The sequence below is a fragment of the Antedon bifida genome, chromosome 10, assembly GCF_963402885.1.
Source record: "Antedon bifida chromosome 10, ecAntBifi1.1, whole genome shotgun sequence".
Taxonomy (NCBI): Eukaryota; Metazoa; Echinodermata; class Crinoidea; order Comatulida; family Antedonidae; genus Antedon; species Antedon bifida.
The window spans coordinates 8,487,051-8,511,771 of NC_136235.1; the positions used below are offsets into that span (position 1 = coordinate 8,487,051).

The 24,721-nt window shown below is 34.3% G+C and overlaps 2 protein-coding genes across 3 annotated transcripts in view; both read left to right on the forward strand.

The window, feature by feature from the left end:
- LOC144853835 (uncharacterized) overlaps positions 1-22,001 on the forward strand; it is a 74,938-nt gene extending 52,937 nt beyond the window's left edge. The window contains exon 3 of the mRNA XM_078711684.1: positions 21,990-22,001. The gene's annotated coding sequence lies outside the window, so the exon portion shown is untranslated. The remainder of the gene's footprint in view (positions 1-21,989) is intronic.
- On the forward strand, positions 13,968-24,199 carry LOC144853823 (sialin-like). Of its 2 annotated transcripts, none has more exons than XM_078711669.1 (10): positions 13,968-14,061; positions 19,628-19,855; positions 20,164-20,397; positions 20,913-21,000; positions 21,257-21,352; positions 21,760-21,863; positions 22,027-22,179; positions 22,512-22,644; positions 23,156-23,397; positions 23,498-24,199. In XM_078711669.1, the coding sequence occupies exons 2-10, from the start codon at positions 19,679-19,681 to the stop codon at positions 23,648-23,650; spliced, it is 1,380 nt and encodes a 459-aa protein (XP_078567795.1). In that variant the 5' UTR covers positions 13,968-14,061; positions 19,628-19,678; the 3' UTR covers positions 23,651-24,199. The 2 variants fall into 2 exon arrangements, with proteins under 2 accessions (XP_078567795.1, XP_078567796.1); XM_078711670.1 differs by lacking the exon at positions 13,968-14,061 and adding an exon at positions 19,010-19,076.
- The last annotated feature ends 522 nt before the right edge of the window (positions 24,200-24,721 follow it).

A 24,721-nucleotide genomic window follows, 5' to 3' on the forward strand; every position in this document is an offset into this window, starting at 1 on the left:
TCCCCAGAGGACAATACATTCAGAAGCTATATCAAGCGGAAAGCAATTATTAGGCCTATCTACGGCTGACATTTTTGGTATTTTGTAAACTCGACTAATTGATAGGTCCAAGCTGCTGGACCCCAAAAAAAGAGTATATGAGGGCTCACGGTTGAACGATTTTGGATTCTCGCCCTTTGATTGGTTGACTTGCCGCGAATCAACACAAAGTTAAGTCACGATGTACTGAGGACTGCATCCAAACACACGGGAAAATAGTGTATTGACATTCTTTGAATATTAGGTTAAATAAACCAGGGAGGTATAAAAATACCTCCCTGAATAAACACTCTTTTTTATTTAATAAACATGTAATATCATATTTGATTGAATTTTACAATGTTGATATACAAAACATATTACTAACAAGAATATTTCTTACAAAAAACGCTGCTCGCTTATTGTTATTGCTAAGGTCAAGTCTGGGGGTCACTTCATCACGCCTAGATACTTCAAGTATTCTATTACAAACAAAAACTTCAATGTTTTTGATAATAATTCAATGATTATCTGACAGCGAATTATAGTAATATCATGGGACTCATAAATACCAGAAATGCTTTGGTATTTGTCGTTAGACTTTTTCCCAGACGTTTTTTGGATTCAACAGGTGGTACCTATAAATTATAGTCGAGACTCATTTTTCGCAAAAATGTCAGTGTCTAGTACTATAACTGCTGCTATGCTTTATATCTGAATGATTTATCTCTTGTGACGTAGCGGGCTAGAGCAGCAGCGTGAAAACCGTAATTTTTAAAGTTCATACACTTGCCTACTGAGGGCGCAATTTATTTACTTCGTTCAGAGCCATATACAGTATATGACTTCGTTCGTGGCTAAAAACGATTATTTTCGGCGATGTTTTGGACCCTAATATTTCGAAAACTACAAGTCAGATTTTCATAATTCTTTCTTTATTTTAATATTGATACAAAATATAAAAATCAAAATATTAACTTTAATGTTGCATCGTTATCCCTAGCTAGGTAGTAGGCCTATATACTAGTATGTGGGCCGGATCAAATGGAGTAATTATGCTCCTAGATCCTACCATGGACCTATAAATTAGATACGTCCATGCTCCTACCCTTGGAATATGTAGGCCTACATCTGTAGTTTTGTTCTGTACAGTAGGCCAGACTTATATTTACACAAAAAGTTTACTACTGATTGTTAAACAAAAATAATTGATATAATAAACCATTATATCTGACGAAAGAACAATGATTACAATTGTTAGTCAAAAGGTCGAACGGCTTTTTTGTAAGAAATATTTTTTGTTTATTATAAACAAACCCAATTTGTGTTTTGTATGTAACATTGGGTTGAGAGATGGGGGAAAGGATGGGTACAAAGAGGAACCATTTTTAAATATATTCTTTATCCACTCAGTAACGAAATATTTTGTTCGTGTTTTATAGGCGCGGCCTATATATAATAATTATACCACTAAATACAGTAAAACATTTGCGATTTAATACTTTGTTTAAACTGTCATTATCATAGTCGATTGAAATAGTAAAGTACATGTAACGGTACACCACTACAACGTTTATATTTTTTGTAATTATTAATTAATACAAACTTTGAGAAGCAACTATGAGTAATAAAATGTATTTGTATATTATGTGTTTATATATCTAACAGTATCCACACTCACAGTAATAAAGTTTATTTGTATATGTGTTTATATATATCTACAGTAAATTTGCCATTCAAATGGCGACCAAAATGATTAATACGTATTTACCAGTATTGTTATTGCAATACTATATAAAGGTTTTAAGTTTAACCCCCAAGGGCCCCTGCATTTACCGACCTGTGTAAACCAAATAATTATGCTGGGGGACTTGAGATTAAAATGTTACATTCATCGCAAATCAATACATAAAGAAGCCTGTAATTAGAAAAGTGAAAGTTTGGTCTGACGTAAATGTTGTCTGGAAACGACAGATTGGGATATCTTCACTGAGAACTCAACGCTAGAAGTAAGCCACCGTAGTAGTTACCGTATATCACATATTATGAGTCTATAACAAATGAGGAAAAGGAAATAAAAATATACCCAAATTCTGTAGCACAGATATCAAGTATTTGTTGAAACTCAAACAACTAGCAATTAAGCAGAATGATGGAGACGAGAAGAGGAAGATTCAGCGCAAAATAGATAAATTGGTTAAGCGAGACAAACGCAAATTTGGTAAAAAAATTATAAATAAATTTAAGAGTGGTAATCCGAAATGCGCATGGGATGGTTTGAAGAGGTTAATTGGAAATTAAAAAAATGATGTCATGATACCAGACGATGTAGAACCATTGACATTTGTAAACAACACTTTTTGAATCGATCTGATACTACTGACTTTAGTGATGAATTATAAAGTAAATTATAAAATTATAATTATAAAGCTATAAATTTGTTACTTACTAACGACATAAATAAGGATACAGTTCAATTGGAGGTGTCTAAAGCAGAAGTAGAACAACTATTTAAATGTATTAAAACCTAATAAGGCCTCAGGACCAGATTTGATATCGTGAAAGTTCTGAAAATGTTTTGTCATGATTAGCTCCAGTTTTTGCACATGTAATGTAATGTAGTGTAATGTTGTTCGATTTATATAGCGCTTTTATACAATCAAAAGATTGTCCCAAAGCGCTGAGAGAAAAAACAGAAAGAAATTACAAAGAAAAAAGATGGGTTTTTAAGGGTGTTTTGAAAACTATGATGGAGGACGCATTTTTAATAGGATCAGGAAGATTGTTCCACAGTTTAGGAGCTGCAACTGCGAAAGCTCGATCACCATAGGTCTTAAGGCGGCTTAATCTGTTTGAATGGTCATTAAATAGTTTTTGTGTCCCTAGTTTTTGGAAAGCAGCTATTATTTCGCCTCTAAATAAGACATCTAAACCAAAATCTCTAAATGATTATAGACCAATAGCTTTGACATCAGTTACTATTACATGAAAGAAAATAATTAAGAATATTTTAATTAGGCAGACACAGATGTTTGATCCATATCAATTTGCCTACTGTGCTAAAAGAGCTGTTGACGACGCTCTGATTTCTTTCTTACATCATCCTGTTTTGGCTCATTTAGACAAAGCTAAATCCTATGCCAGAACTTTTTTTTTAGACTTTAGTTCAGCATTCAACACAATTCAACCATATATGTTAGTAGATAAGCTAAGGAATCTAAATGTACATCCTTTTATATCTTTTTGGATTTAGCGATTTTATTAGTAATCGAACACAAAGGGTTAAGATTACAAATAATGTTTCATGTTGGATATTTTCAAATACCGGTACTCCACAAGGATGTGTCTTGTCACCACTCCTTTTTTCTATATATACGTGTAATTTGAGGTGTTTTGATAGTTCCTGTAATATAGTTTAGTTTGCTGTGTAACAGGGCTTATAATTAATGATGATAAAAATGCGTACAGAAATGAGGTCGCGCATGACTGTTATTAAATTGTGCTCTGACAATCAACTTATTATAAATGCTAAGAAAACTAAAGAAATGACTTTTGACTTTAGGAGAAACAACAAAGATATAGAACCACTAATTGTTAACAATGAATGCGTATCTAGAACAACAGAACACAAATACTTGGGTGTAACTATAGACGATCAATTTAGTTGGAACAAGCATACCCAAAGTGTCTATTCTAAAGCTAGTCAACGCCTTTTTCTTAGGAAGCTTAAGAAATTTAATGTTGGCATGTTGTTTACACCAAAGTGTGATCAAATCTGTTATGACGTTCTGTTGTATTGCCTGGTATTCAAATTTAATTACACCCAAGAAAAACATCAAACATCAACTAAAGCAGCATGTAAAATAATTGGCGTAGAAATTGAAAGTATAGGTAATCTTTTTAATAAAACGACTCTTAATAAATTAGAATGGATAATTAAAGATGTGACTCATCCACTAAATAGTATTGTAAGTTTTAATAGATCTGATAGAATGCCAGTTAAAACCAACCGTTTTAGAGACTGTTTTTCCCATATGCTTAGCAGCTTGTCATCTATATAATGTACATTTTTCAAGATAAATAGTTAAGGTGTTACGTTTTTATATTGTGTTTTAAATTGTATTGTATCTATGTTTCTTAGCTCAGGAAACAAATTCCATGTATGTAATATTATGTGACAATAAATAAAATCTTGAATCTTGAATCTCATTTGTATAAACGTGTATTAAATCTATCAAAATAGTATTTTTTAAAGAAAATCGGCCTGTCTTCAACATTGATGATTTTCATTAGGTGTTAAAAATCAGTATCGACAGTATGTACCAACTTTATATACCATCGTGTAAAAATTCCAGAAGTTACGCGTGATTTACCGAATGTTACCTTTATATATAGATTTAAGATACAATTTTATTTTGCCAATTAAAATGGAAATAATATGAGTACATTTTCAAAATGTTAAAATGTATATTAATAAAATTATTACTATATACAATATTTATATTATTTAAAACAATAAATATATTAAAAACAGACATGAATACTACAGGGATACAACATTTTAAAAGCAACATATAAGAACATCAAAAATACTATAAACATTATATACTGGTTCCAATAATTGGTTAAAATATGCAATAAAAACTGGCTAAAAAAAATAAAATAAAAATGCTGACTTTAGGCTACTATGCTTAATTGATTCAATTTAGATTATTCAGCGTTATACAACCTGATCGAGATAAGGAACAAAGGATCTTTTATATCTCTCGGTTCTACATTTGATAGATCTATACAGATCATTTCTCTCGGAGCGCATTTTATGATAATTACAATTATAACGGGTGTTTCTGAATATTAGTGGTTTTCGATTTAATACATTTATGACATATATTTCCTCAGCGAATAATTCATTTCTGTGATTAGTCCACATTTCTTCAAGATGCGTTGGATAGAAGTTTTATCTTCTTCTCTCTTTTCCATACCATACAACACAGCAGAAAGCGATGACACTTCCAACCATGACTGATGAGTACAACAAATTTAATATTGACTTGTCCACTTCAAATTTATTAAGTTTCCTAAGAAAGAACAGTCGCATATTTCCTTTCCATATAGTATTTTTACATTGTTCAGCCCAATTTAATTCATTGTCAATGGTAATACCTAGATATTTGTAATTATTTACAATTTCAATAACAGAGCCATTTATATTGAGTGGTTCAATAGGCACTGTAGACAATTCTTCCTGAAATCAAATATCATCTCTCTAGTTTCTTTTCATTCAAAATTAGGCTATTGTCCATACACTATTCAGAGAAAGCATTTACTTCTTCGCAATTAAATATTTCAGAATTTCTATCCTTTAACAAGCCAACAATGGCAGTATCATCTGCATATTTCACGTAGTGAACATTATTTGTACTGGACTTACAGCCATTTGTATACAGGATATAAAGCAACGGGCTAAGTACACATCCTTAAAAACTATTTGTGTGTTGCGACAACATATGTATAAGTGAGAGTCTTCGATAGATTAGAGTGGATCAATCTCATTTAGAATAAGGGGAGACATAATTATTTTAGAAACTATCTTTTCCAGACATTTGATCACTAATGATGTGAGGGCTACCGGACGATAATCAGTTAGGACCTTTGCATTGTTAATTTGGGTACAGGGGTTATATTTGCAGCTTCCAATTTTTTTGGAACATAATGGTTATCGAGGGATAATTGAAACAAATTGGTAAAAGGTTCGGCAAGTTCACAAGCACATGATTTCAGAATGTTACCACTGATCTTATCAGGGCCACTAGCTTTGTTCACTTTTACTTTACTGAACTGTTTCATTACATGTGACTGTATCATAATTCTTTCACCTAATTCTTCCGGTATCACTGGAATACATGTCGGTGGAGAATTTTTCTCGAAACGTGCAAAGCGTTCATTTAGTTCATTTACAAAAACGTCCGCTTCGGTTTGACGAAGTAAGTTCACTTTATTTTTGCTTTTAGTTCCAGTCATGACACTCATGCACTGCCACGCTGCTTTTGGGGTTTCCAGTGGCAAACGACTCCTCTAGTTTCCTTTTATATTTTACTTAGCATCCTGAATCGCTTTCCTAATTTCTGATATAAGTGATATTATTCGCTCTCGGTTTCCATTTTTAAAAGCCACTGAACGCTCGCGTAGAAGTCAGGGGTGGACGCAGGGGTGTTGCACCAGTTGTCCGGGCAACACCCTTAATTTCATACTAAATGTTTTTTTCTGCCACTAAATTAAAATTTAGATCCCATTTCATCATATATATTAACCATTAACGTTATAGAAGTCCAGGGTTGGAAGAGTCTATTATGCAAATTGATTGACTGCAGCGTAAAATTAACCGCGCACAATTTAACGGCGGTCAGCGGATTTTTTTTCCGTTTTCCACGTCCGTAAAATTGGGCCGAGTTTCCGTAGTAATTACGGACGTTGCGAACTTTGAAATAACGGTGTTTAATTGCTTCTTTCTGCAAATTTCGATCATATTTTCTTTTCTGGAGTGTGTTTTAAGCAACACACTTTTACTGACTTATTCAGCATTTTATTTCAAAATAATACAATTCAAAGTTTTGCTCAATATATTTATAGCAACAGCTTCACATTTTTGTCTAACTTTTTTAAATTATTAATTAATAGGCCTAGTAATTAATTTGTATTAGTCGGGAACTGAACGCAAAAAAAGTATTACCTTAGTCGCGTGTGTTTTACTGGCGGAAAAAATAGATGGGATAAATACTGCTGATAGATATTAGAGTGTCATTTCCGGCGTGAATTTTACGTGCGAGTGTACCATTTCCGGCCACCTAAAGGTGTCATTTAACAGATGTGGCGCAAATATTTGTGTTTCTATTATGGCCCTGAACTCTTGGGCAACACCCTTAAAATAGTCCTGCGACCGCTCCTGTTAGCTTACCGCGCAACGCGTTCATCGCGTCGCATGGTAGCATAATTGCGCGCTAGGTATCTATCACAACAGCTAGCTATAGCAACTTAACAACACAAATCATCTACAGCTTGATATATCAACTGTGTATGAAATACTGAGCGATAAATTCCGAATTATCTTCGTAATTATTATCAATTTAATTAAGTTATTGCGTACAAACAATGGAAAAGGTTCCAACGAACCGTGGTGAGTGGAGAAATCATTTAGAAACTTTTTATATAAATAGAAATAATAGTTGAAATGAATGACATTTTTTTTTGTTTTTTGGACACGATAAATTTCTTCACTGTGAAAATATTCACCCATCATTAGGATAGACCTATATTAATTGTGTGTGGCCAGAAGATAAATTGCCTAGGTAGCTTTACAGTGTACTTATCCTTTTTAAATGTTTGCAGACATAATTGTCAACGAAACGTTCGGGCCTGTCATCCAAGGACTAAAACCAATATCGAGTTTCAGTGGGAAGACAAAGGCACAAGGAAACGATGCTACAAAGACCAGCATCAATGATTTGGCAGTCAAGCCAAATGTTGAACGTCCTCAGCACAGGATTAAGCCACCAGTTGCACCAAAACCAGCGAAGAAAAGTGTAAAAATGATGGCTTATTCAATCCATGATGGCAATATTGTAAAAGGGGACAAGTTGCATCAGATTAAGCCACCAGTTGCACCAAAACCATCAAAGAAAAGTGTAAGAATGATGGCTTATTCAATCCAAGGTGATGGCAATAGTGTAAAAGAGGACAAGTTTCATCAGATTAAGCCACCATTTGCACCAAAACCAGCAAAGAAAAGCGTAAAAAAGATGGAGCATTCAATCCAAGGTGATGACAATATTGTAAACCAGGACAAGTTTCACCAGATTAAGCCACCAGTTGCACCAAAACCAGCAAAGAAAAATGTAAAAGAGATGGCGCATTCAATCCAAGGTGATGGCAATATTGTAAAAGAGGACAAGTTAAAAAAGCCACCCAAAATAATCGGCTGGGCGAAACTCCTTGGCAACACCAAAACAAGAGGTGCATCTGTGAAAAATATGACACAGAACTTAATGCAGGTAAATAGACAGGTACTGTACGGTCATACAATAATGCCATTTATTTTTTTGTCTGTTATTCACAGGATTTAGTGAATCTCTCACAATCATCATGATTTTTCTCAACTGGTGGCCATATCCTAAAGTTTATTTTTTAATGCCTCATTTGACTGTTTTATGAATTTTATATACATTTTACAACTAATTTTACATAGTATATATGTAATTACATTGTTGCGTGGTAAACAATTAGGCCCTAACGATTCTTTTCTAAGAAGAACATGGACATTTTTTAGTACTGTAAGCTGCTTTAATTATACCCATATTCATCGTTTAATTTTACAGGCTTCTCATGTTGAAGACATCCCAGTTACACGAAAATCAACTCGAAATATGGCAGATAGTTTTGTTGATAAAAAGGTTGAAGATATGCCGAATAAGACAAAACCATCACTTGCTGGTGATGAGAGCGATGAAGAGATATTTTATGATGCACTTTCAGGTACTTATTACAATCAATCTAGTGTAAAAAAGATGGCGCATTCAATCCAAGATGATGACAATATTGTAAAAGAGGACAAGTTTCATCATATTAAGCCACCAGTTGCACCAAAACCAGCGAAGAAAAGTGTAAAAAAGATGGCGCATTCAATCCAAGGTGATGACAATATTGTAAAAGAGGACAAGTTGAAAAAGCCACCCAAAATAATCGGCTGGGCGAAACTCCTTGGCAACACCAAAACAAGAAGTGCATCTGTGAAGAATATGACCCAGAACTTTATGCAGGACAACAGTGGATTGGATTGGAGCGACGATGAGAATGAGATATTTTATGATGCACTTTCAGGTACTTATTACAATCAATCTAATTATTTCTCTTATTTTGACAAGTTTTTTAAAAACCTTACATGGATGTAATAATGTACAAAATGTCACACTATGTTTGCATTTTACAGACTTGAATGACATTTTTGATGAACCTCAATGCATCAGTGGTTCTGAAGATATTAAGAATCATGTGCAAGATGTAGAAAGCATAAAAAAGGTCAGTGACCGGGATGTCAACACCAAGGCAGCAGCTGCAGCCATTGAAGTCTTCGACAATAACATGTTCCTTGACGATAGTACCCCAGATGCCGTCGCAGTCACTACAAAAGTGAAGGATTACATTGGAGAAATTGACAAAAATGTCGTGGATGAGTACATCTCCGGCATTATCTCAACCAGCATGAAGACTGTCGATGTAACCAACACCTTGATTGACAACACCATCTCTGACATTAATATTGACGACACATTGTCCAACGGCAAGATTGAAAACACTGTGTCTGATGTCGAGATTGTTGACACCCTCTCCGATGCCAAGATTACCTTAACCGTCTCAAACGCCAAGATTGACGAAACTGCCTCTGATGCCAAGATTGATGACACTCTCACCGATGGCAAGATTTACAACACCATCCTTGATGTTGAAATTGATGACCCCATCCCTGATGTTGAGATTGACATCAATGCAGTCAGACAGTATGTCGCTGAAATTATTCGCTACAGCAGTTATGTCATCGCCATGGACAGGGCAGATGAAAAGGATAGTAAGACTTTCGAAAACGACGTTTCAACCTGCAAGCCAAGCGAAGGTGATTTATTTTATTACATAACAAGGCCAACATCCATTAAGTCACGTGCTACAGACCGACAGACAGACAGACCGACAGACCGACCGACCGACATAGTGAACTATAGAGTCGCGTCCACGCGACTAAAAATAAACATGCATTTTATTATGTTTTTTTAATTAGCAATACAAATAGTACTATATTATTAAAAACAAACATTGCATTTATTCCTTACAGACAATTTGGCTGGTGATGTCCCTGCTAACCAGAATTCTACAGATTTACCACGAGCAGGAATTTTCAGGCGGCTTTTCCGCAGAATTAGACGAGGCATTCGTAATATCAGTTGCCACAAAATACTGACAGAGGAAATCCAGGATACTACCGGTGAAGATATCGACAGCACAGATGCCAGTGCCAATGATGCCAGTGCCAATGACGCCAGTGCCAATGACGCCAGTGCCAATGAAGTCAGTGCCAATGACGCCAGCAATGTCAGTGAACTTGCGGCAAATGATGAAGACAGAATTGTTCACAATACTTCACGCCACAGGTTCCTCTCTGCATTGTTATGCTACAAACACTAATCAAGTGCAATATTATACAGAATCAACTACTTATCAATATTACTGCAAAACCATTGGATTTTATAACTATATATTATATTTTATAACCAGAATGATACATATTATGTCTCATATTATATCAAATGCTTACAAATATAAGATTTCAAAGATTTTCAAAATATTGCCTTTGCGTTTATTATTTGCCTTTGTGTTCAATGTTCATTCACATCTGAGACTACAAATTTTACCAGTTAATGCTGATGAGGTTGAATATTACCATGGTGATGATGTGATACACTATACATATTATACATACATACACTATTATATTTATTCAATATCCACTAGAAAAATAGATGATGATGTTGAAACAGAAAATGAATAATAATAAATCTAAAAGAACTCAAGAAATACATTAATTTCTCTTTAAAAAAGTTTATTAACATTGGATGTTTTAGCAAATTAATTCATTATTAAAAACAAAATTCAGCAAAATTTGAATTATCAAATTAAGCCATACTGACTTGATCCAAATTGATTGACTGCAGCGTAAAATTAACCGCGCACAATTTAACGGCGGTCAGCGGATTAGGATTTTTTTTCCGTTTTCCACGTCCGTAAAATTGGGCCGAGTTTCCGTAGTAATTACGGACGTTGCGAACTTTGAAATAACGGTGTTTAATTGCTTCTTTCTGCAAATTTCGATCATATTTTCTTTTCTAGAGTGTTTTTTAAGCAACACAGTTTTACTGACTTATTCAGCATTTATTTCAAAATAATACAATTCAAAGTTTTGCTCAATATATTTATAGCAGCAGCTTCACATTTTTGTCTAACTTTTTTAAATTATTAATTAATAGGCCTAGTAATTAATTTGTATTAGTCGGGAACTGAACGCAAAAAAAATTTATCCTTAGTCGCGTGTGTTTTACTGGCGGAAAAAATAGGTGGGATAAATACTGCTGATAGATATTAGAGTGTCATTTCCGGCGTGAATTTTACGTGCGAGTGTACCATTTCCGGCCACCTAAAGGTGTCATTTAACAAATGTGGCGCAAATATTTGGTTTCTATTATAGACCGGCAGCCCAGAGACATTTGGTTAGATGAGCTAGGTACCAATATCTGACTATTTAAGTGTGTTGGGGGTCACTTGAAGTCAATGAAAATGGGAGTCTGCCGGGTACCCCCTGCTGCGTCTAGACCGGGGGGACCCCGAAAGGTGCTAAAAAATCGGCACCGGTTAGATGAGAGAGATACCACCTAATTTTACCACCATGGGATGCCCATTGGCATCCTTATACCAGTATCACAAACGACAGACTTTTTGTCTGCTGCAATAGGCCCGCCAGACCCCCCGAGGGAAGGCCTAAAATGGGGCTAGCATAGATGAGTGAGGTACCACTCAAAATTAATGCCAAATCAACAAGTTGTGTTCATACAATACGAAATGGATAACAACATACTAATTGTCTGCTGCACCGCAAGTGCCAGACACCCTAAAGTTAGACTAGAGGCGGAGGCTGATACAGAGGGTAATAATAGAATTTAACGAAACACTAGCCGGTCACTGACAAACCAAAACACTGCTTCAAAAAAGGGACTGTGCCGACGAAGTATCTGAACCAATCACATTTTACTTTAGGTCATTAGAAAGCTTGATTGATTAGCTTTTGCATGGTGGAACAGCCAATATCATTGGATAACTAGGTCAAACGTTATGAACGTTTTTGTACAAAATCTCAACAAATTGGCAAAACAAGCCTATTCTTTAACACAGGGCAATTTTCAAATCGTCTAACTTTAAAAATCAATGCCGACGACGTTTTAAGTTTTTTTAAAATTAAAAATAACATGACATTGTAGGTACGGATTTTTGGGTACATAAAACAAATTTTAATGTGTTTAATTGAATAAAGTTTAACTTTAATCGAACTAACACAAAACAATTGAAAATATATCCCATCAATGACGATAAAATGACCATTACCATTAAAAAATAGTTTAAGAGTTTCACTTAAAACTTATATAAGCCAAATAATAAAAACTTTTCAACGTATGATATGGTTGGAATCTACCTAAAACATATTTTACTGACTAAATTAAAGTTATTTCTGTAAAACTACAGCGTTTAGTGAGTAAAATATGTTTTAGGTAGATTCCAACCATATCATGCATTGAAAAGTTTTTATTATTTGGCTTCTATAAGTTTTAAGTGAAACTCTTAAACTATTTTACCTTTAGAATGGTAATGGTCATTTTATCGTCATTGATGGGATATATTTTCAATTTTTTTGTGTTAGTTCGATTAAACATGTTGTTTTGTGGGGTTTTTTTTTGCTGCTGGTGGTATCTACACTATCTAAGGTAGGCTATACTTGGGGTAAATGAGGTCTCTAGTCGAACTTTAGAGGGGTCTGCCAGGGCCAAGGCAGTGTACAGATAGTCTGTAATAGGTCATTTGGTATTGCTTACAATGTGCTAAATCATATAACATTGGTTGCTGGTGGTATCTACAACATCTAAGCTGGGCTAGTTGGAGAAAGGGGGGTCTCTAGTCTAACTTAAGGGTGTCTGGTACTTGCGGTGCAGCAGACAATTAGTCTGTTGTTATCCATTTAGTATTGTATGAACACAACTTGTTCATTTGGCATTAATTTTGAGTGGTACCTCACTCATTTATGCTAGCCCCATTTTAGGCCCTCCCTCGGGGGGTCTGGCGGGCCTATTGCAGCAGACAAAAAGTCTGTCGTTTGTGATACTGGTATAAGGATGCCAATGGGCATCCCATGGTGGTAAAATTAGGTGGTATCTCTCTCATCTAACCGGTGCCGATTTTTTAGCACCTTTCGGAGTCCCCCCGGTCTAGACGCAGCAGGGGGTACCCGGCAGACTCCCATTTTCATTGACTTCAAGTGACCCCAACACACTTAAATAGTCAGATATTGGTACCTAGCTCATCTAACCAAATGTCTCTGGGCTGCCTGTCTATTATGGCCCTGGACTCTTGGGCAACACCCTTAAAATAGTCCTGCGACCGCCCCTGGAAGTGCTTTGACATTTGGAGTAAACTAAGGTTTTTGGTTGGGGTAAACAGTAACTTTTTTAGATGGAACCACTAGTTCTTCGAAAAATAAAATATAACTGTTTACCGCATCTAAGTAAGCATCAATATCTGAAGGATCAATCAGAGCTGACCACAGTTTGTAGACTCAAAACAATCTTGTAATTGTTCAGTAACAGCGATAGTCCACACTTTAACGTTCTTCTTGGTGGTGGGCTTATCCGATATGATCTTTTGCTTGTATGTAGACATCAAAGTGATCACACTATGATCAGGGTTATCAATTTGTGGATGAACAAAGCATCGATATGCATTCCGTATCGAGCAGAAGCTGATCTAGAATGTTCTCACCCCGCATTGGCTTATCAATACAATTACTGTATATTGGAAGGGATATCTGTAGTGCCTTCTCACAGCGATTGATATCTCCTAATATAAATTTTGGGGCGTCCGGAGATGCATCTGAAATTTCGCACACAGTTTCTGCTACAATGCTCGATGCTTCAGCTGCTTTAGCGTCGGGAGGAATGTATCCAAGAATGACGTGTAGTTGGTTGAACTCTCTGGGAAGGTAAAACGGTCTCAATCCAACACAACTACATGTTCTCGTCACAGATAGTTACGTTTGTACATCATTTGCTGTTTATGTACTGACATACTCCGCCTCCGCAGGTTTTCCTACACGTACTTGGATTACGATCATTTCGAAACATTTGAAAACTTTCCAATTCAACAGCACTATCTGGTATATCAGGCCTCAGCCAAATTTCGGTAAGCCCAATAATGCTAGCATTCCTATAGTGCGAGTTGCACTTGGTCAAGCATTGAAGTTCCTCCATTTTATTTTGCACCGACCTTATATTGGTGAATGTTATTTGAGGCAGAGGAAGGCGATTTTTCCTTTTATTTATCTATGGCGAATACCTCCACGATGTCCTGCCAAACTAAAATCGGTCCGGGTCAAAATCGGTTCGGCGGACCAGTTTTGGCTGCCAAAATCGGTCCGGGGGACCATTTATGGCGGCCAAAACCTGTCCGGCCGGACCTATTTTGGCCGCCAAAACGGGTCCGGCCTGGATAAAATCGGTCCGAACAGTAGGACTGTGTTTGGCAGACAAATAATGGTCCGGTCTTACAAATATATGGTGCGCAAAGTTAGTCATAATGTATATATCATTCATAAAATGAAATGATTAGTCTTTATATTGAAATCTACGGGGTTTATTTGTTATTTTAAAATTATAAATTAAGCCGATTTTTAATTAGCATTATTTTAGTAGCAACTCATCAATAATTAGTACTAATTGTTAGGCTTTTTGTGTACAACAATATAGGCCTATCTATGTCTGTTTTTAATCCATTTTGTTCTTTTGTTTTAACATCTTCGTTTCTCCATGATGTTAAAAACAATTTAATTTATTACTGATTTATGGTTAGTCGATCAATAAATCAGTCTAATACAATTATTATAAAACAATTATACCAATATTGATTAGGTCGAGAAAGAAAAAAGGCCTCACATTTAAAATACAATTTAGCTGGCAATATCAGCGTCCCATACCCGTTCATGTTGGTGTGTGGCAGGCTGAAATCTGACTGAACCTAAGTCATGTTTTTGGATAAAATATATTTATTTATAGTATTTATCCAACCATATAACTTGTTCTAGCCATAAACAACTTAAAAAATATCGTAGGCCTAGTAATTTCATTAAAATCGACAGAAGAAAACCCCGGACCGATTTTGGCCACAAATTTAGAGCCAAAACTGGTCCGGCATATTTGTCTTGACAGTCCGCTTCAGTATCAGTAGTGGGTCGCTACGTTTAGTCTAATTACCGAAAACAACCGAACAACCGAAAAAAACGAAAACAACCACAAACAACCGAAAACAAACCGAAAACAAAATACAAAAATCTAAATAGGCCTACCATATTTTTTTTAATGTCGCCCTCTACTGATGGGTGTTTCTAAGGCTAAGACCATGCAGAGAGAAAATCGCGCGCGCAAAAGCCAAGGAAGACTACATTTACTTACAAAATCTATAAACACATTTCGTTTTTAGTCTTTAGATTTTCAAAAACAAAGCATGATTTTACCTAACATTGCGTTTTTGTCCGTTTTCGTCACTTAGGCCTAGTTAAGTTAATACTGAAGTGATTAAGGATAAAAAACGTTATTTTATAACTCGACTACGGTAATTTTACTGAATAGATTTTATTGTGAATCCTTTATCGTAAGCTTGTTTTTATAGTCCCTAATATTATCAATATTCTTATAATATCATTTTTGTATTATTATCTTTGAAAATCTATAATTAAATGATTAACGTATTCACAATTAATGTGAGGAGTACATGTGTTGGTAAATGCGGTGTTATCATTGATTGATTCTTAGTTGTATTTTGTGCACACTACCATTTCGTAGGGTCTTCCTTGGCTTTTTGTTGCACACGCGGTCTTCTCTCTGTCATGGTCTTAGCTCTAGAAACACCCATCAGTATAGATGGTGACATTAAAACAAAATTAGGTATTTAGATTTTCGGTTGTTTTCGGTTGTTTTTGGTTGTTTAGTGTTGTTTTCGGTTATTTTCGGTTGTTTCGGTAATTAGACTGACCGGGCACAATAGCAAGCATTCCATTGAGTAGGTCACAGGTCGTCGCGAGGTTACTTGCCGCCAACACGAGCAAGGAATTCCTATCATAGCTGCCAGTTTAGGCCTAGATCTGCACATAGCAAAGTCAGCAAAAATACAGCCAAAAACACGAAATCAAAGTACCCACTGACAGTTCACCACATTCACAAGACTAAAACCAAGACAACTATTCAGACAAACTGTACAATAACATGTTAAACAAGAAATATTTCTTACAAAAAACGCTGCTCGCTTATTGACGTAACAGTTTTAAAGATATATTGTCCCTCTGAAAAATATTTTTATTTCAAATTTGTTTTTGAATGTGTCATTTTATTGTCACATAATAGTTATTTTACCTGAAAAAATGTAATTTAAAGCAAAAAATACTTAAATTGTCTGTCAGACAATGGTTTTTGAGTTATAATTAAACGTTTCTTTTCTCTTAGTTATTTATATCCATTACAGATGATCGTGCATTTGAAACAAGTGACTGTGTTACAGTTGATTTCCTTTTTATTCTATTAACTACAACAAAGTCTGAAAGCGGTATTTCCTTATTTTGTTCAACTTCAATTGGCTGATGACCTTGATCTTGTACAGGTGAACTTTATGCATGCAACTGAATACCCTCTAGAGACAACGTGACTACTTCAAGTTGGCACAAGTGGAAATTCTTCCACAATCTGTTGATTGGCGTCCACCAATCAAAGGGCAAGAATCCAAAATCGTTCAACCGTGAGCACTCATAGACTCTTTTCCCAGACATTTTTTGGATGCAACAGCTGGACCATAGTGGAGTATGATCCATTTTCGCATTTATGTTACTCTCTCAGTACTAAACTTGCTGCAGCTTTATATCTGATTGCGTCATCTCTTGTGACGTAGCGGGCTAGAGCAGCAGCGTGAAAAACGAAAACTGAGTAACAAAATCAAGACAGCGAAAAATGTACTCCTGACGCAAGCGCTGCAGCGATTCTTAATTTTGTTACTGTAAAAATTTCCAATACTGTAATTCAATTTAATAAAATACTAGATTTGAACTCGTCACTTTGACGAGTTCGGGTTATCCGCGCAAACGCAACATGCACATACGTTAAACTATATAAACGTCATATTATGCCATCCTATCTTGACCTTTCCCAAATCGGCGTTCCTTCCAATTGTCTGTTTTATTCATTGTACTATTTTTCAAAGAATTATACAATTTTTGAAAATAACTCACCCGTAACTAGTTTAGACAAACCATAGAGATTTTATGGATAATAGAGTTAGTTCAGTTTCACACAAAGCACCAAATCAACGTTCTATAATAGAGTTAGTTCAGTTTCACACAAAGCACCAAATGAACGTTCTATAATAGAGTTAGTTCAGTTTCACATAAAGCACCAAATGAACGTTCTATAATAGAGTTAGTTCAGTTTCACATAAAGCACCAAATGAACGTTCTAAAACTTGTACGACGTAAGTATATACTTTGTGATTTTTACTGTTACTTTCGAAATGATCTATTTTAACTTCCTCTACCAAAAATGGAATAGATAGGCATGAGTCTACATACAACTGAGTTCTAGTATGGAAATTGTAGGCCTACAGTACTCAGAAACTGAAAACGCAAACTGTCATTGACGGTATGCTTATGCTTACAGTTTTGAGAGGAGTCCCGCTATCAATCGGCGCCTCGTTATATTTCTATTATTATTTTTATAATCGTTGATTATTGCATATAAAATTGTCTTGTGTATTTTAGGGAAATTTATTTATAAACAAAATCTGATTGCATTAGGCTTACTATTTTTTTTTACTCCGTAATGTTGTAATAATAACTTGAACGTGAGTGGCACTCAATAATTAGGGGGTATTATTATTAAGATATTTAAAAATATTTCTACAAATTACAATTTAAATATACAATAATACCAAGCAGTTCCATTTTTTAAAAATTCGAACAAAAATTGAAAAACCGTTTCAAAACCATTGGCAAAACGCTGTTTTATATGACAGATTGATATTCGTGCCAGGAAAAGATTATTTAGTTTCAATTTTCTGTTCTTGTATAAACAATAGCACCATGGCGTTTGTTCAGGTTATTTTATTACGGTATTTTTTCCGATCCATTTAGTTGGTTAAATGCAGCACCTCCGCCCACGTACGCTGTCAACGAAATGGATCTATCTATCTGTCTGTCTGTCTGTCTATCTATCTATGGATATTTAAGTGATATTACACAGTCTGAGGTTGAAAGATTATAGACAATATTTTGATATTGTGTTGAAATCTAAATATGATAAAACAAATAAATATACAGAGAAAATTTATATTACAGAGCTAAAACGATATAAAGATTGACATTCAGTATTAAAAATTAAGATTCGGTATAATAATGATATATTGCATTATAAGATTGTGTTTGTTTGAATACTTTGATAAAATTGTATAGTTTTACATTAAAGACATTTTGAACAAACTAATATACATTGCAAAGCTAAATCCAAACCGAAGTATTTGGATACGCCCTCGTCGCTAGCCAGGTTTATTTTTATAGTTCTAGTTTAAAGCTCAGGTACAGGCATGAATTTTAAATATAATATCTGGTTAATTGTACATAAATCAAATATGTGCAACATATATCATGACAAAAAAACATGAATTTCCCTTAAAATGGTAGAATACAACATTTGGCAAAATTTTGCCATAAAAACCAGGAAGACTTTTTTTCAGTAGTTAGGTAGTTAAATGTGAAGTTCAAGTTATATTACCTATATTTAGTCATCTGATAACATTTTGTACCACACCGTTTATTTTTCATAGCTTTTTAAAATGCCTCTCTATTTACAAAATGTGTGTACACAAGGTTATAGATTTTACTGTGTAATTTGAACTATCCCCCCACTGATAAGAAATTGCTTTTTTTTCAACAAGCTCGTGTAACACAAACAAAATCCAAACAATTATGAAACATAGGGGAAACTATAGATCGGAATATATTGGAATGTATGATCAATAGAAATTGTTTGTCTGCACCTGACCTTTAAGTCCTGGATAGCACCAGTTGTGTCTCGCTCATCCCGGACTCGGGCGCCTCCTAGAAAACAATAATATAATAATGGTGGTAAACTAACAATTGATCCAAACTCAAGAAAATATATATGGTACGTTTATCTTTATTCTTATGTGTATTTCTTAATTTAATTTATGTTTAATGCTTATTTTTTTTTTTTATTAAATTTTTTATCTTAAATAAATTCCAAGTTATAATCCAAACTTTACGTTTACTTGTTTTATATAATACAAGATTTGTGAATACTAAATGTAAATAAAGAAATCAGTTCAACAAGTTAAAGCGTGTGCTGAGTTCCTATGGCATGTCTGACCATTCGGGGAAACCTGGTCGTAGTGTTTCATTAGTCGGAATACATTTAACAATCAGTTTACGGAACTTACTCAAATCTGATTGAATGCTATTACAGGTGTACAACATATGTTTTTCACTTTCTATTTCTATACAACACTTTTCGCAACAATCACTTTTATTAAGATTCCACTCCTTTAAGTTTTTTCTACAAGCTAACATACGATGTAATAATTTAAAATTAAATTGGGCCACTTTAGGTAAATGTTTCATATTGTGAACTTTACAGTACTAAATGTCCCAGTCTATTTCATTTTTACCTAACTCAACTTCCATTTTGCTTTGCTTTAGTGAAGTATATAAGCGAATAGATACAGTATTGCTGACCTTACTTTAAGAACAATGAAACAGTATTTTGTAGCAGTGGCATGTTGTTTTGTAAATATTTTATCCTGTTGTACAAGATGGAATATAAACATCGCTATCGTAGAAATGGTTCAAAGAAATTATTCTACATCTACACCTCAGTCTTACAATCAATCCAACTTTGTTTCAAGTAGAAATCAACGTAATAATAAAGTAAGTGTTGTATTTAATGTATCAAAGTAATATCAATTTAACCACTGACGTAACCGTGTGTTTGTTATGTTCTCTTTTACTTTCCTTAAGTTTTTAATCATTAATGGTCTCCATTTCAAAATTTCGGAGAATTGACGGTGGAAAGACACACAAACAAACATGAAACAAAGGAATTTCTTAACTGCAATTACATGAATGCCATCGCCTCATGGCGTTAGTGATTGATTTGCGTTAGTGATTTATTTTTTTTTTATAACGTTAGGGTTACTTCGGTTAGTAGTTGATACAATGGTGTTCTACAATTACAGATACCCGCTTATGATTGGGATGAAATGTCACAACAAACGTTACTCGGAGCTTTTTATTATGGATTTGTGGCCGCCCAAATACCAGGAGGAGTTTTAGCTGCTAAAATAGGAGGGAAAAATGTAGTAACGTTTGTGATAATTTCGACAAGTGTGATAGCAGCTTTATCCCCATGGACAGCCGGGATACATGTTGGTCTCCTTATAACGCTACGGATTTTGGACGGAATTGTACAGGTTTGTGAAAGTTGTTAAAATTGCATTGCATGAGTGGCATAACTTCCATAGGTTTTACGTCGTGTTTTCACTGTGTTTTACGTTAAATCAAAATATTACTAACCACTATTTACGTTTATATCGCGTCGTATAGTAAAACTGCTGTAACAAAAATAAATTTCATTCATTCCAACGTGTAAAGACAGAAAATGTAGAATGAAATGAATTGAGTGTGTAATAATTGAGTGTGTATGAAGCGATCATGACGTATTGCTTGGGGACACTTTCCACGAAACGACTGCACATGCGTCTACAAACCAATCATGATTTCAAATTGTCACGCAACGTAGTTTATTAAAGGAAGATGCATACTTACTGGATGATTTCAAATTGTCACGCAACGTAGTTTATTAAAGGAAGATGCATAGTTACTGGATTATTAAAACTTGCTTCGTGCGTAATTATGTATTATCAAAGTATGTAAAAATAATATAGGCAGTGGAAAACAATAATAGTTACTATGTTTTTGAAAATAGGGAATGGTTATTCCTGCAGTCTACACGTTATTGGGTAAATGGTCTAGTGTTGATGACCGAAGTGTAATGGTATCAATATTTTTTGCCGGTATGTAACTTCATTAATTTGCTTAATATTAATGAATTAATATCTTTCACAAGCATGTGTTACCGGTATCTAAGTATAAGAATAATCATCAGTCATACATAGTTAGTCTTTTCCTCCATGTTCTAACATGCCAAAAGTAGCAGTTTGAAATGTCTTTTGATACAATATATAATAATGTTTTAATGTTGTTTTTAAGTTAATATATATTAATATTAGTTCTATTAATCATTTTATTCTTGTTCATTTTTATTCAAAGGCATGCCGATTGGGGGCGTAGTTGCAAATTATATGTCTGGGTTGATCTGCTCTTCTTACAAGATAGGAGGATGGCCAATGTCTTTTTATTTATATAGTATATCATCCTCTTTTTCATTTTCTTCTCCATCTGTGTCATCTGTACATATTATACTGGTTATAGTATTCCAACTAAACTCTGTCTACACTATCAAACTTTATGTGAAAAAAATGTGACGGCATATCACTACTACACGATTTGAGAACATAACACTTTTTTGTCAAACTAGTTTGATAGTGTAGGCTACACAGAGCTTAATATTTGTAAAAAAATTAATAATTTGGCACACATGGGGTTTCATACGTATAATCCTGAGCTCAGAATTTCCAGACAAAATCGAAGCGTTAACAGATGGAAAAACATAAAAAAGTATTCAATTGTTATCATCTCATTATTCTGCAAACGGTTTGAAATAATAGCTTCGTCTTTGTTCTCATTTATTACGTGTTGTTTTTAATCTAAAGGTATGCTTGGTCCTATACTAGCAATTATTTGGATAATCTGGGTAACTGAGTCACCAGAGAAAGATGACATTACATTTAAAACTAATATGCCGAGTAAAGATAAGGTAAATATTCCTTTCCTCTAACAGCAAATAACCCTAACCCATTTCAGAATTATGAGATGTTTTAATTAGTTGTTATCAGCATTATTATTACATATCACAGTATTATCATAAAGACAAGATGTAGACCTATACTAACAAATGTTCATATTGGTTCTATTTTCAGAAACAAGGATCAATTCCACTGTACGATATATTAATATCAAAGCCGGTTTGGGCCATTGCAATTGGAAAATTCGCTTCAGTTTTAGGTTTCAACTTTCTTGTAATTGAAATGCCTACGTTTCTTTCCACCATACTGGGAGTTCATACAAGAAAGGTAAGACAAAATATAAGGTGTTTAGTTCATTTGTTTGCTTGTATGTGTGTGTGTGTGTGTTGTTGGTTCGTCGTTCGTTCATTTGGTGGTTGGTTCGTTGGTTAGCATTGTTGGTTGGTTAGCATCGTTGGTTGGTTGGTTGGTTCATTAGTTGGTTCTTGGTTGGTTGGTTGGTTGGTCAGTTTGTTCATTTATTTATAATCAGTTATATTAAAACAGCCCGAAAAAACTGCTAAAATATTTGTCTTACTCCTAAAAGTGGCTTTTAATAATAGAATAACTATACCATCTATTTCTGCTCACTTAATTTCTTCTCATCATTTATCATTTAGATTGGTTTGTTAACGTCAATTCCAGGTTTGACGGCAGCAGTGACCGGCGTATGTTCTGCTGCGCTTGCGGATTATATCATACGACAAAAACACTTAAGTGTTTTAAAAACAAGAAAATTGTTTGTTCTAATAGGTAATCTTTTTAGTTACTTTTTAAAACATTGTTTGAGACCATTTTTCGTCTACAATTTAACTAAAATATAAACTAGAAATAGGCCTACCTATTTATTTGAATAAATGCCACCCATGCCCCGCTCTCCTACGAAAAACGCCCCCATAGAACATCATTTAGAATAAACGCCACGAATAAACACCCCGGGCGTTTATTATTTATCTCCTCGAATAAACGATCTACAACATACATACTACAGTATGTACAAACATTTATTTTTGTAGTAGAATTCATTGATTGACATGATCAACAATTTACCAAGGATTTTGATACTGCACTTTATCACTTCTTGATATTAATTGGGTTGTATTTTCATATTATTTATTTGATTATACATGTGATTATACATGTTACCATATTACACCCAAAAAAATAAACGCCTCCCTCGAATAAATTAATAACCCTCCTGAACAATAAATTCCCCGGGCGTTTATTCGAATAAATACGGTACCACATTTTCAATTTTCTTCAGGTTTTGGCGTATCCGGCGCCAGTTTTATTGCACTTGCGTTCACCTGTTACCGTGTATTGGGACTGGAGATTCTCTATATTATTATTTTGGCTATGTTCGGTTTTAATAATGCTTCGGTAATGCCAAACCCAATGGATATAACAGTTGAATATGTTGGAATAGTAGCAGGAGCTACACAAATGGTTGCCAGCTCCACTGGATTCATCATTCCAATTATTACTGGCTTTTTAATCAAAGAACAGGTAATGAAAGTTATATGTTTGTAGACCTACTATTATTCTACTTCTGCCAAGTACTTTCTCTTGAACTTTAATTAATTTTTAGCGTTATGTTATATTTCAGAATACTCTAGAACAGTGGGTTGCGTTATTCTTAATGATTGGTGGAATGCAGATATTAGGAATGGTGTTTTTTATTATATTTGCCGAGGCAAAACAGCAAGAGTGGCCAGAGAAGAATTACAGTGAAGAGAAAACAAGTTTGATTACAAAATAGCAATACGAGACAAACAATCGACCCACCAATAAAAATGACTGACCTGTAAAATGTTGTTTTCATATACCAGGTTCAACAAATATATTAATAACTGCGAAGAAGCAGTGACACGCATAATTAAAAATAATCAAACCTAAGATGCTATTTTGTACAGAATAATAGTAATAAGGCAACAGACCGTAGGTCGTGTTTCCGCAGCAAAACAAATAACCGATATAGTGAGGTTCATTAGCTCTAAAAAAAAAAGGGTCGATACTTCAAATTAGGTTAGAAGCTTGAAATTTGGTATGGCAACTCGTATAAAAAATTCGCAACTTTTACAATTTGAGGCCATTTAAAATTTGACCTTTGACTCAGAACTCGTAAACCGTACATCCTAGAGACATGAAAATAATGTACTACTTTCTCATGTTTAATAGAAACATATAATTTTAACTCAATATTATAGGAGTTATTTGAAAATAATAGATCTGAAACTATTGGGCGAACCTTCAAAATGAAAAATATGTATTAATATGATATTTACTGTGTTGACCTTTAGTATTGGTGATTAACGTCATCACTACAGTATTTATGTAAAAAGGGAAATCATTCCTATTCATTATTATGCTGTTTGTATCTTAAATTAAAAACTAACTGTAATCCAACTCTCTCACAACGATTTACTTAAAAGGCAAATGCAGTCGCAAATGTAGTCTCAAAAATCTAAAGGCCGTGCTCGGTATAGAAAATGGCAAACCAATGCCATAGGCCTATATCATTTCCAAACGTGCTACCCTCTTATGTTTTCGCTAAGAATAAGTGGCGAAACTCATGAATACTGTTTAGTTTAGTAAATTTATTTTGTAAAAGCTTCATCCTTATTTTACCATAATCAAAATGTTTTATGCTACAATATAACATGTTTTCCATGCAGTGTTACATTATGCTAAGCTAATTGCTCAAACCATTCTAGATATAACAATTTTAATTACATTCAAACAATTTAATGTTACAGTATATTTTTTTGGTAGCTGGCAATACTCTACACCATGAATAAGCAAAATCTGCACAAATTACTACATGACTTTA

What these genes read in the sequence shown, in the direction of transcription:
- LOC144853823 (XM_078711669.1), top strand. Translation starts at nt 19,679, where the DNA reads ATGAAACAGTATTTTGTAGCAGTGGCATGTTGTTTTGTAAATATTTTA. An exon ending in ATATGCCGAGTAAAGATAAG is followed by an intron (nt 21,864 to 22,026) that starts GTAAATATTCCT and finishes TTCTATTTTCAG; the next exon opens with AAACAAGGATCAATTCCACT. An exon ending in TGGGAGTTCATACAAGAAAG is followed by an intron (nt 22,180 to 22,511) that starts GTAAGACAAAAT and finishes TTTATCATTTAG; the next exon opens with ATTGGTTTGTTAACGTCAAT.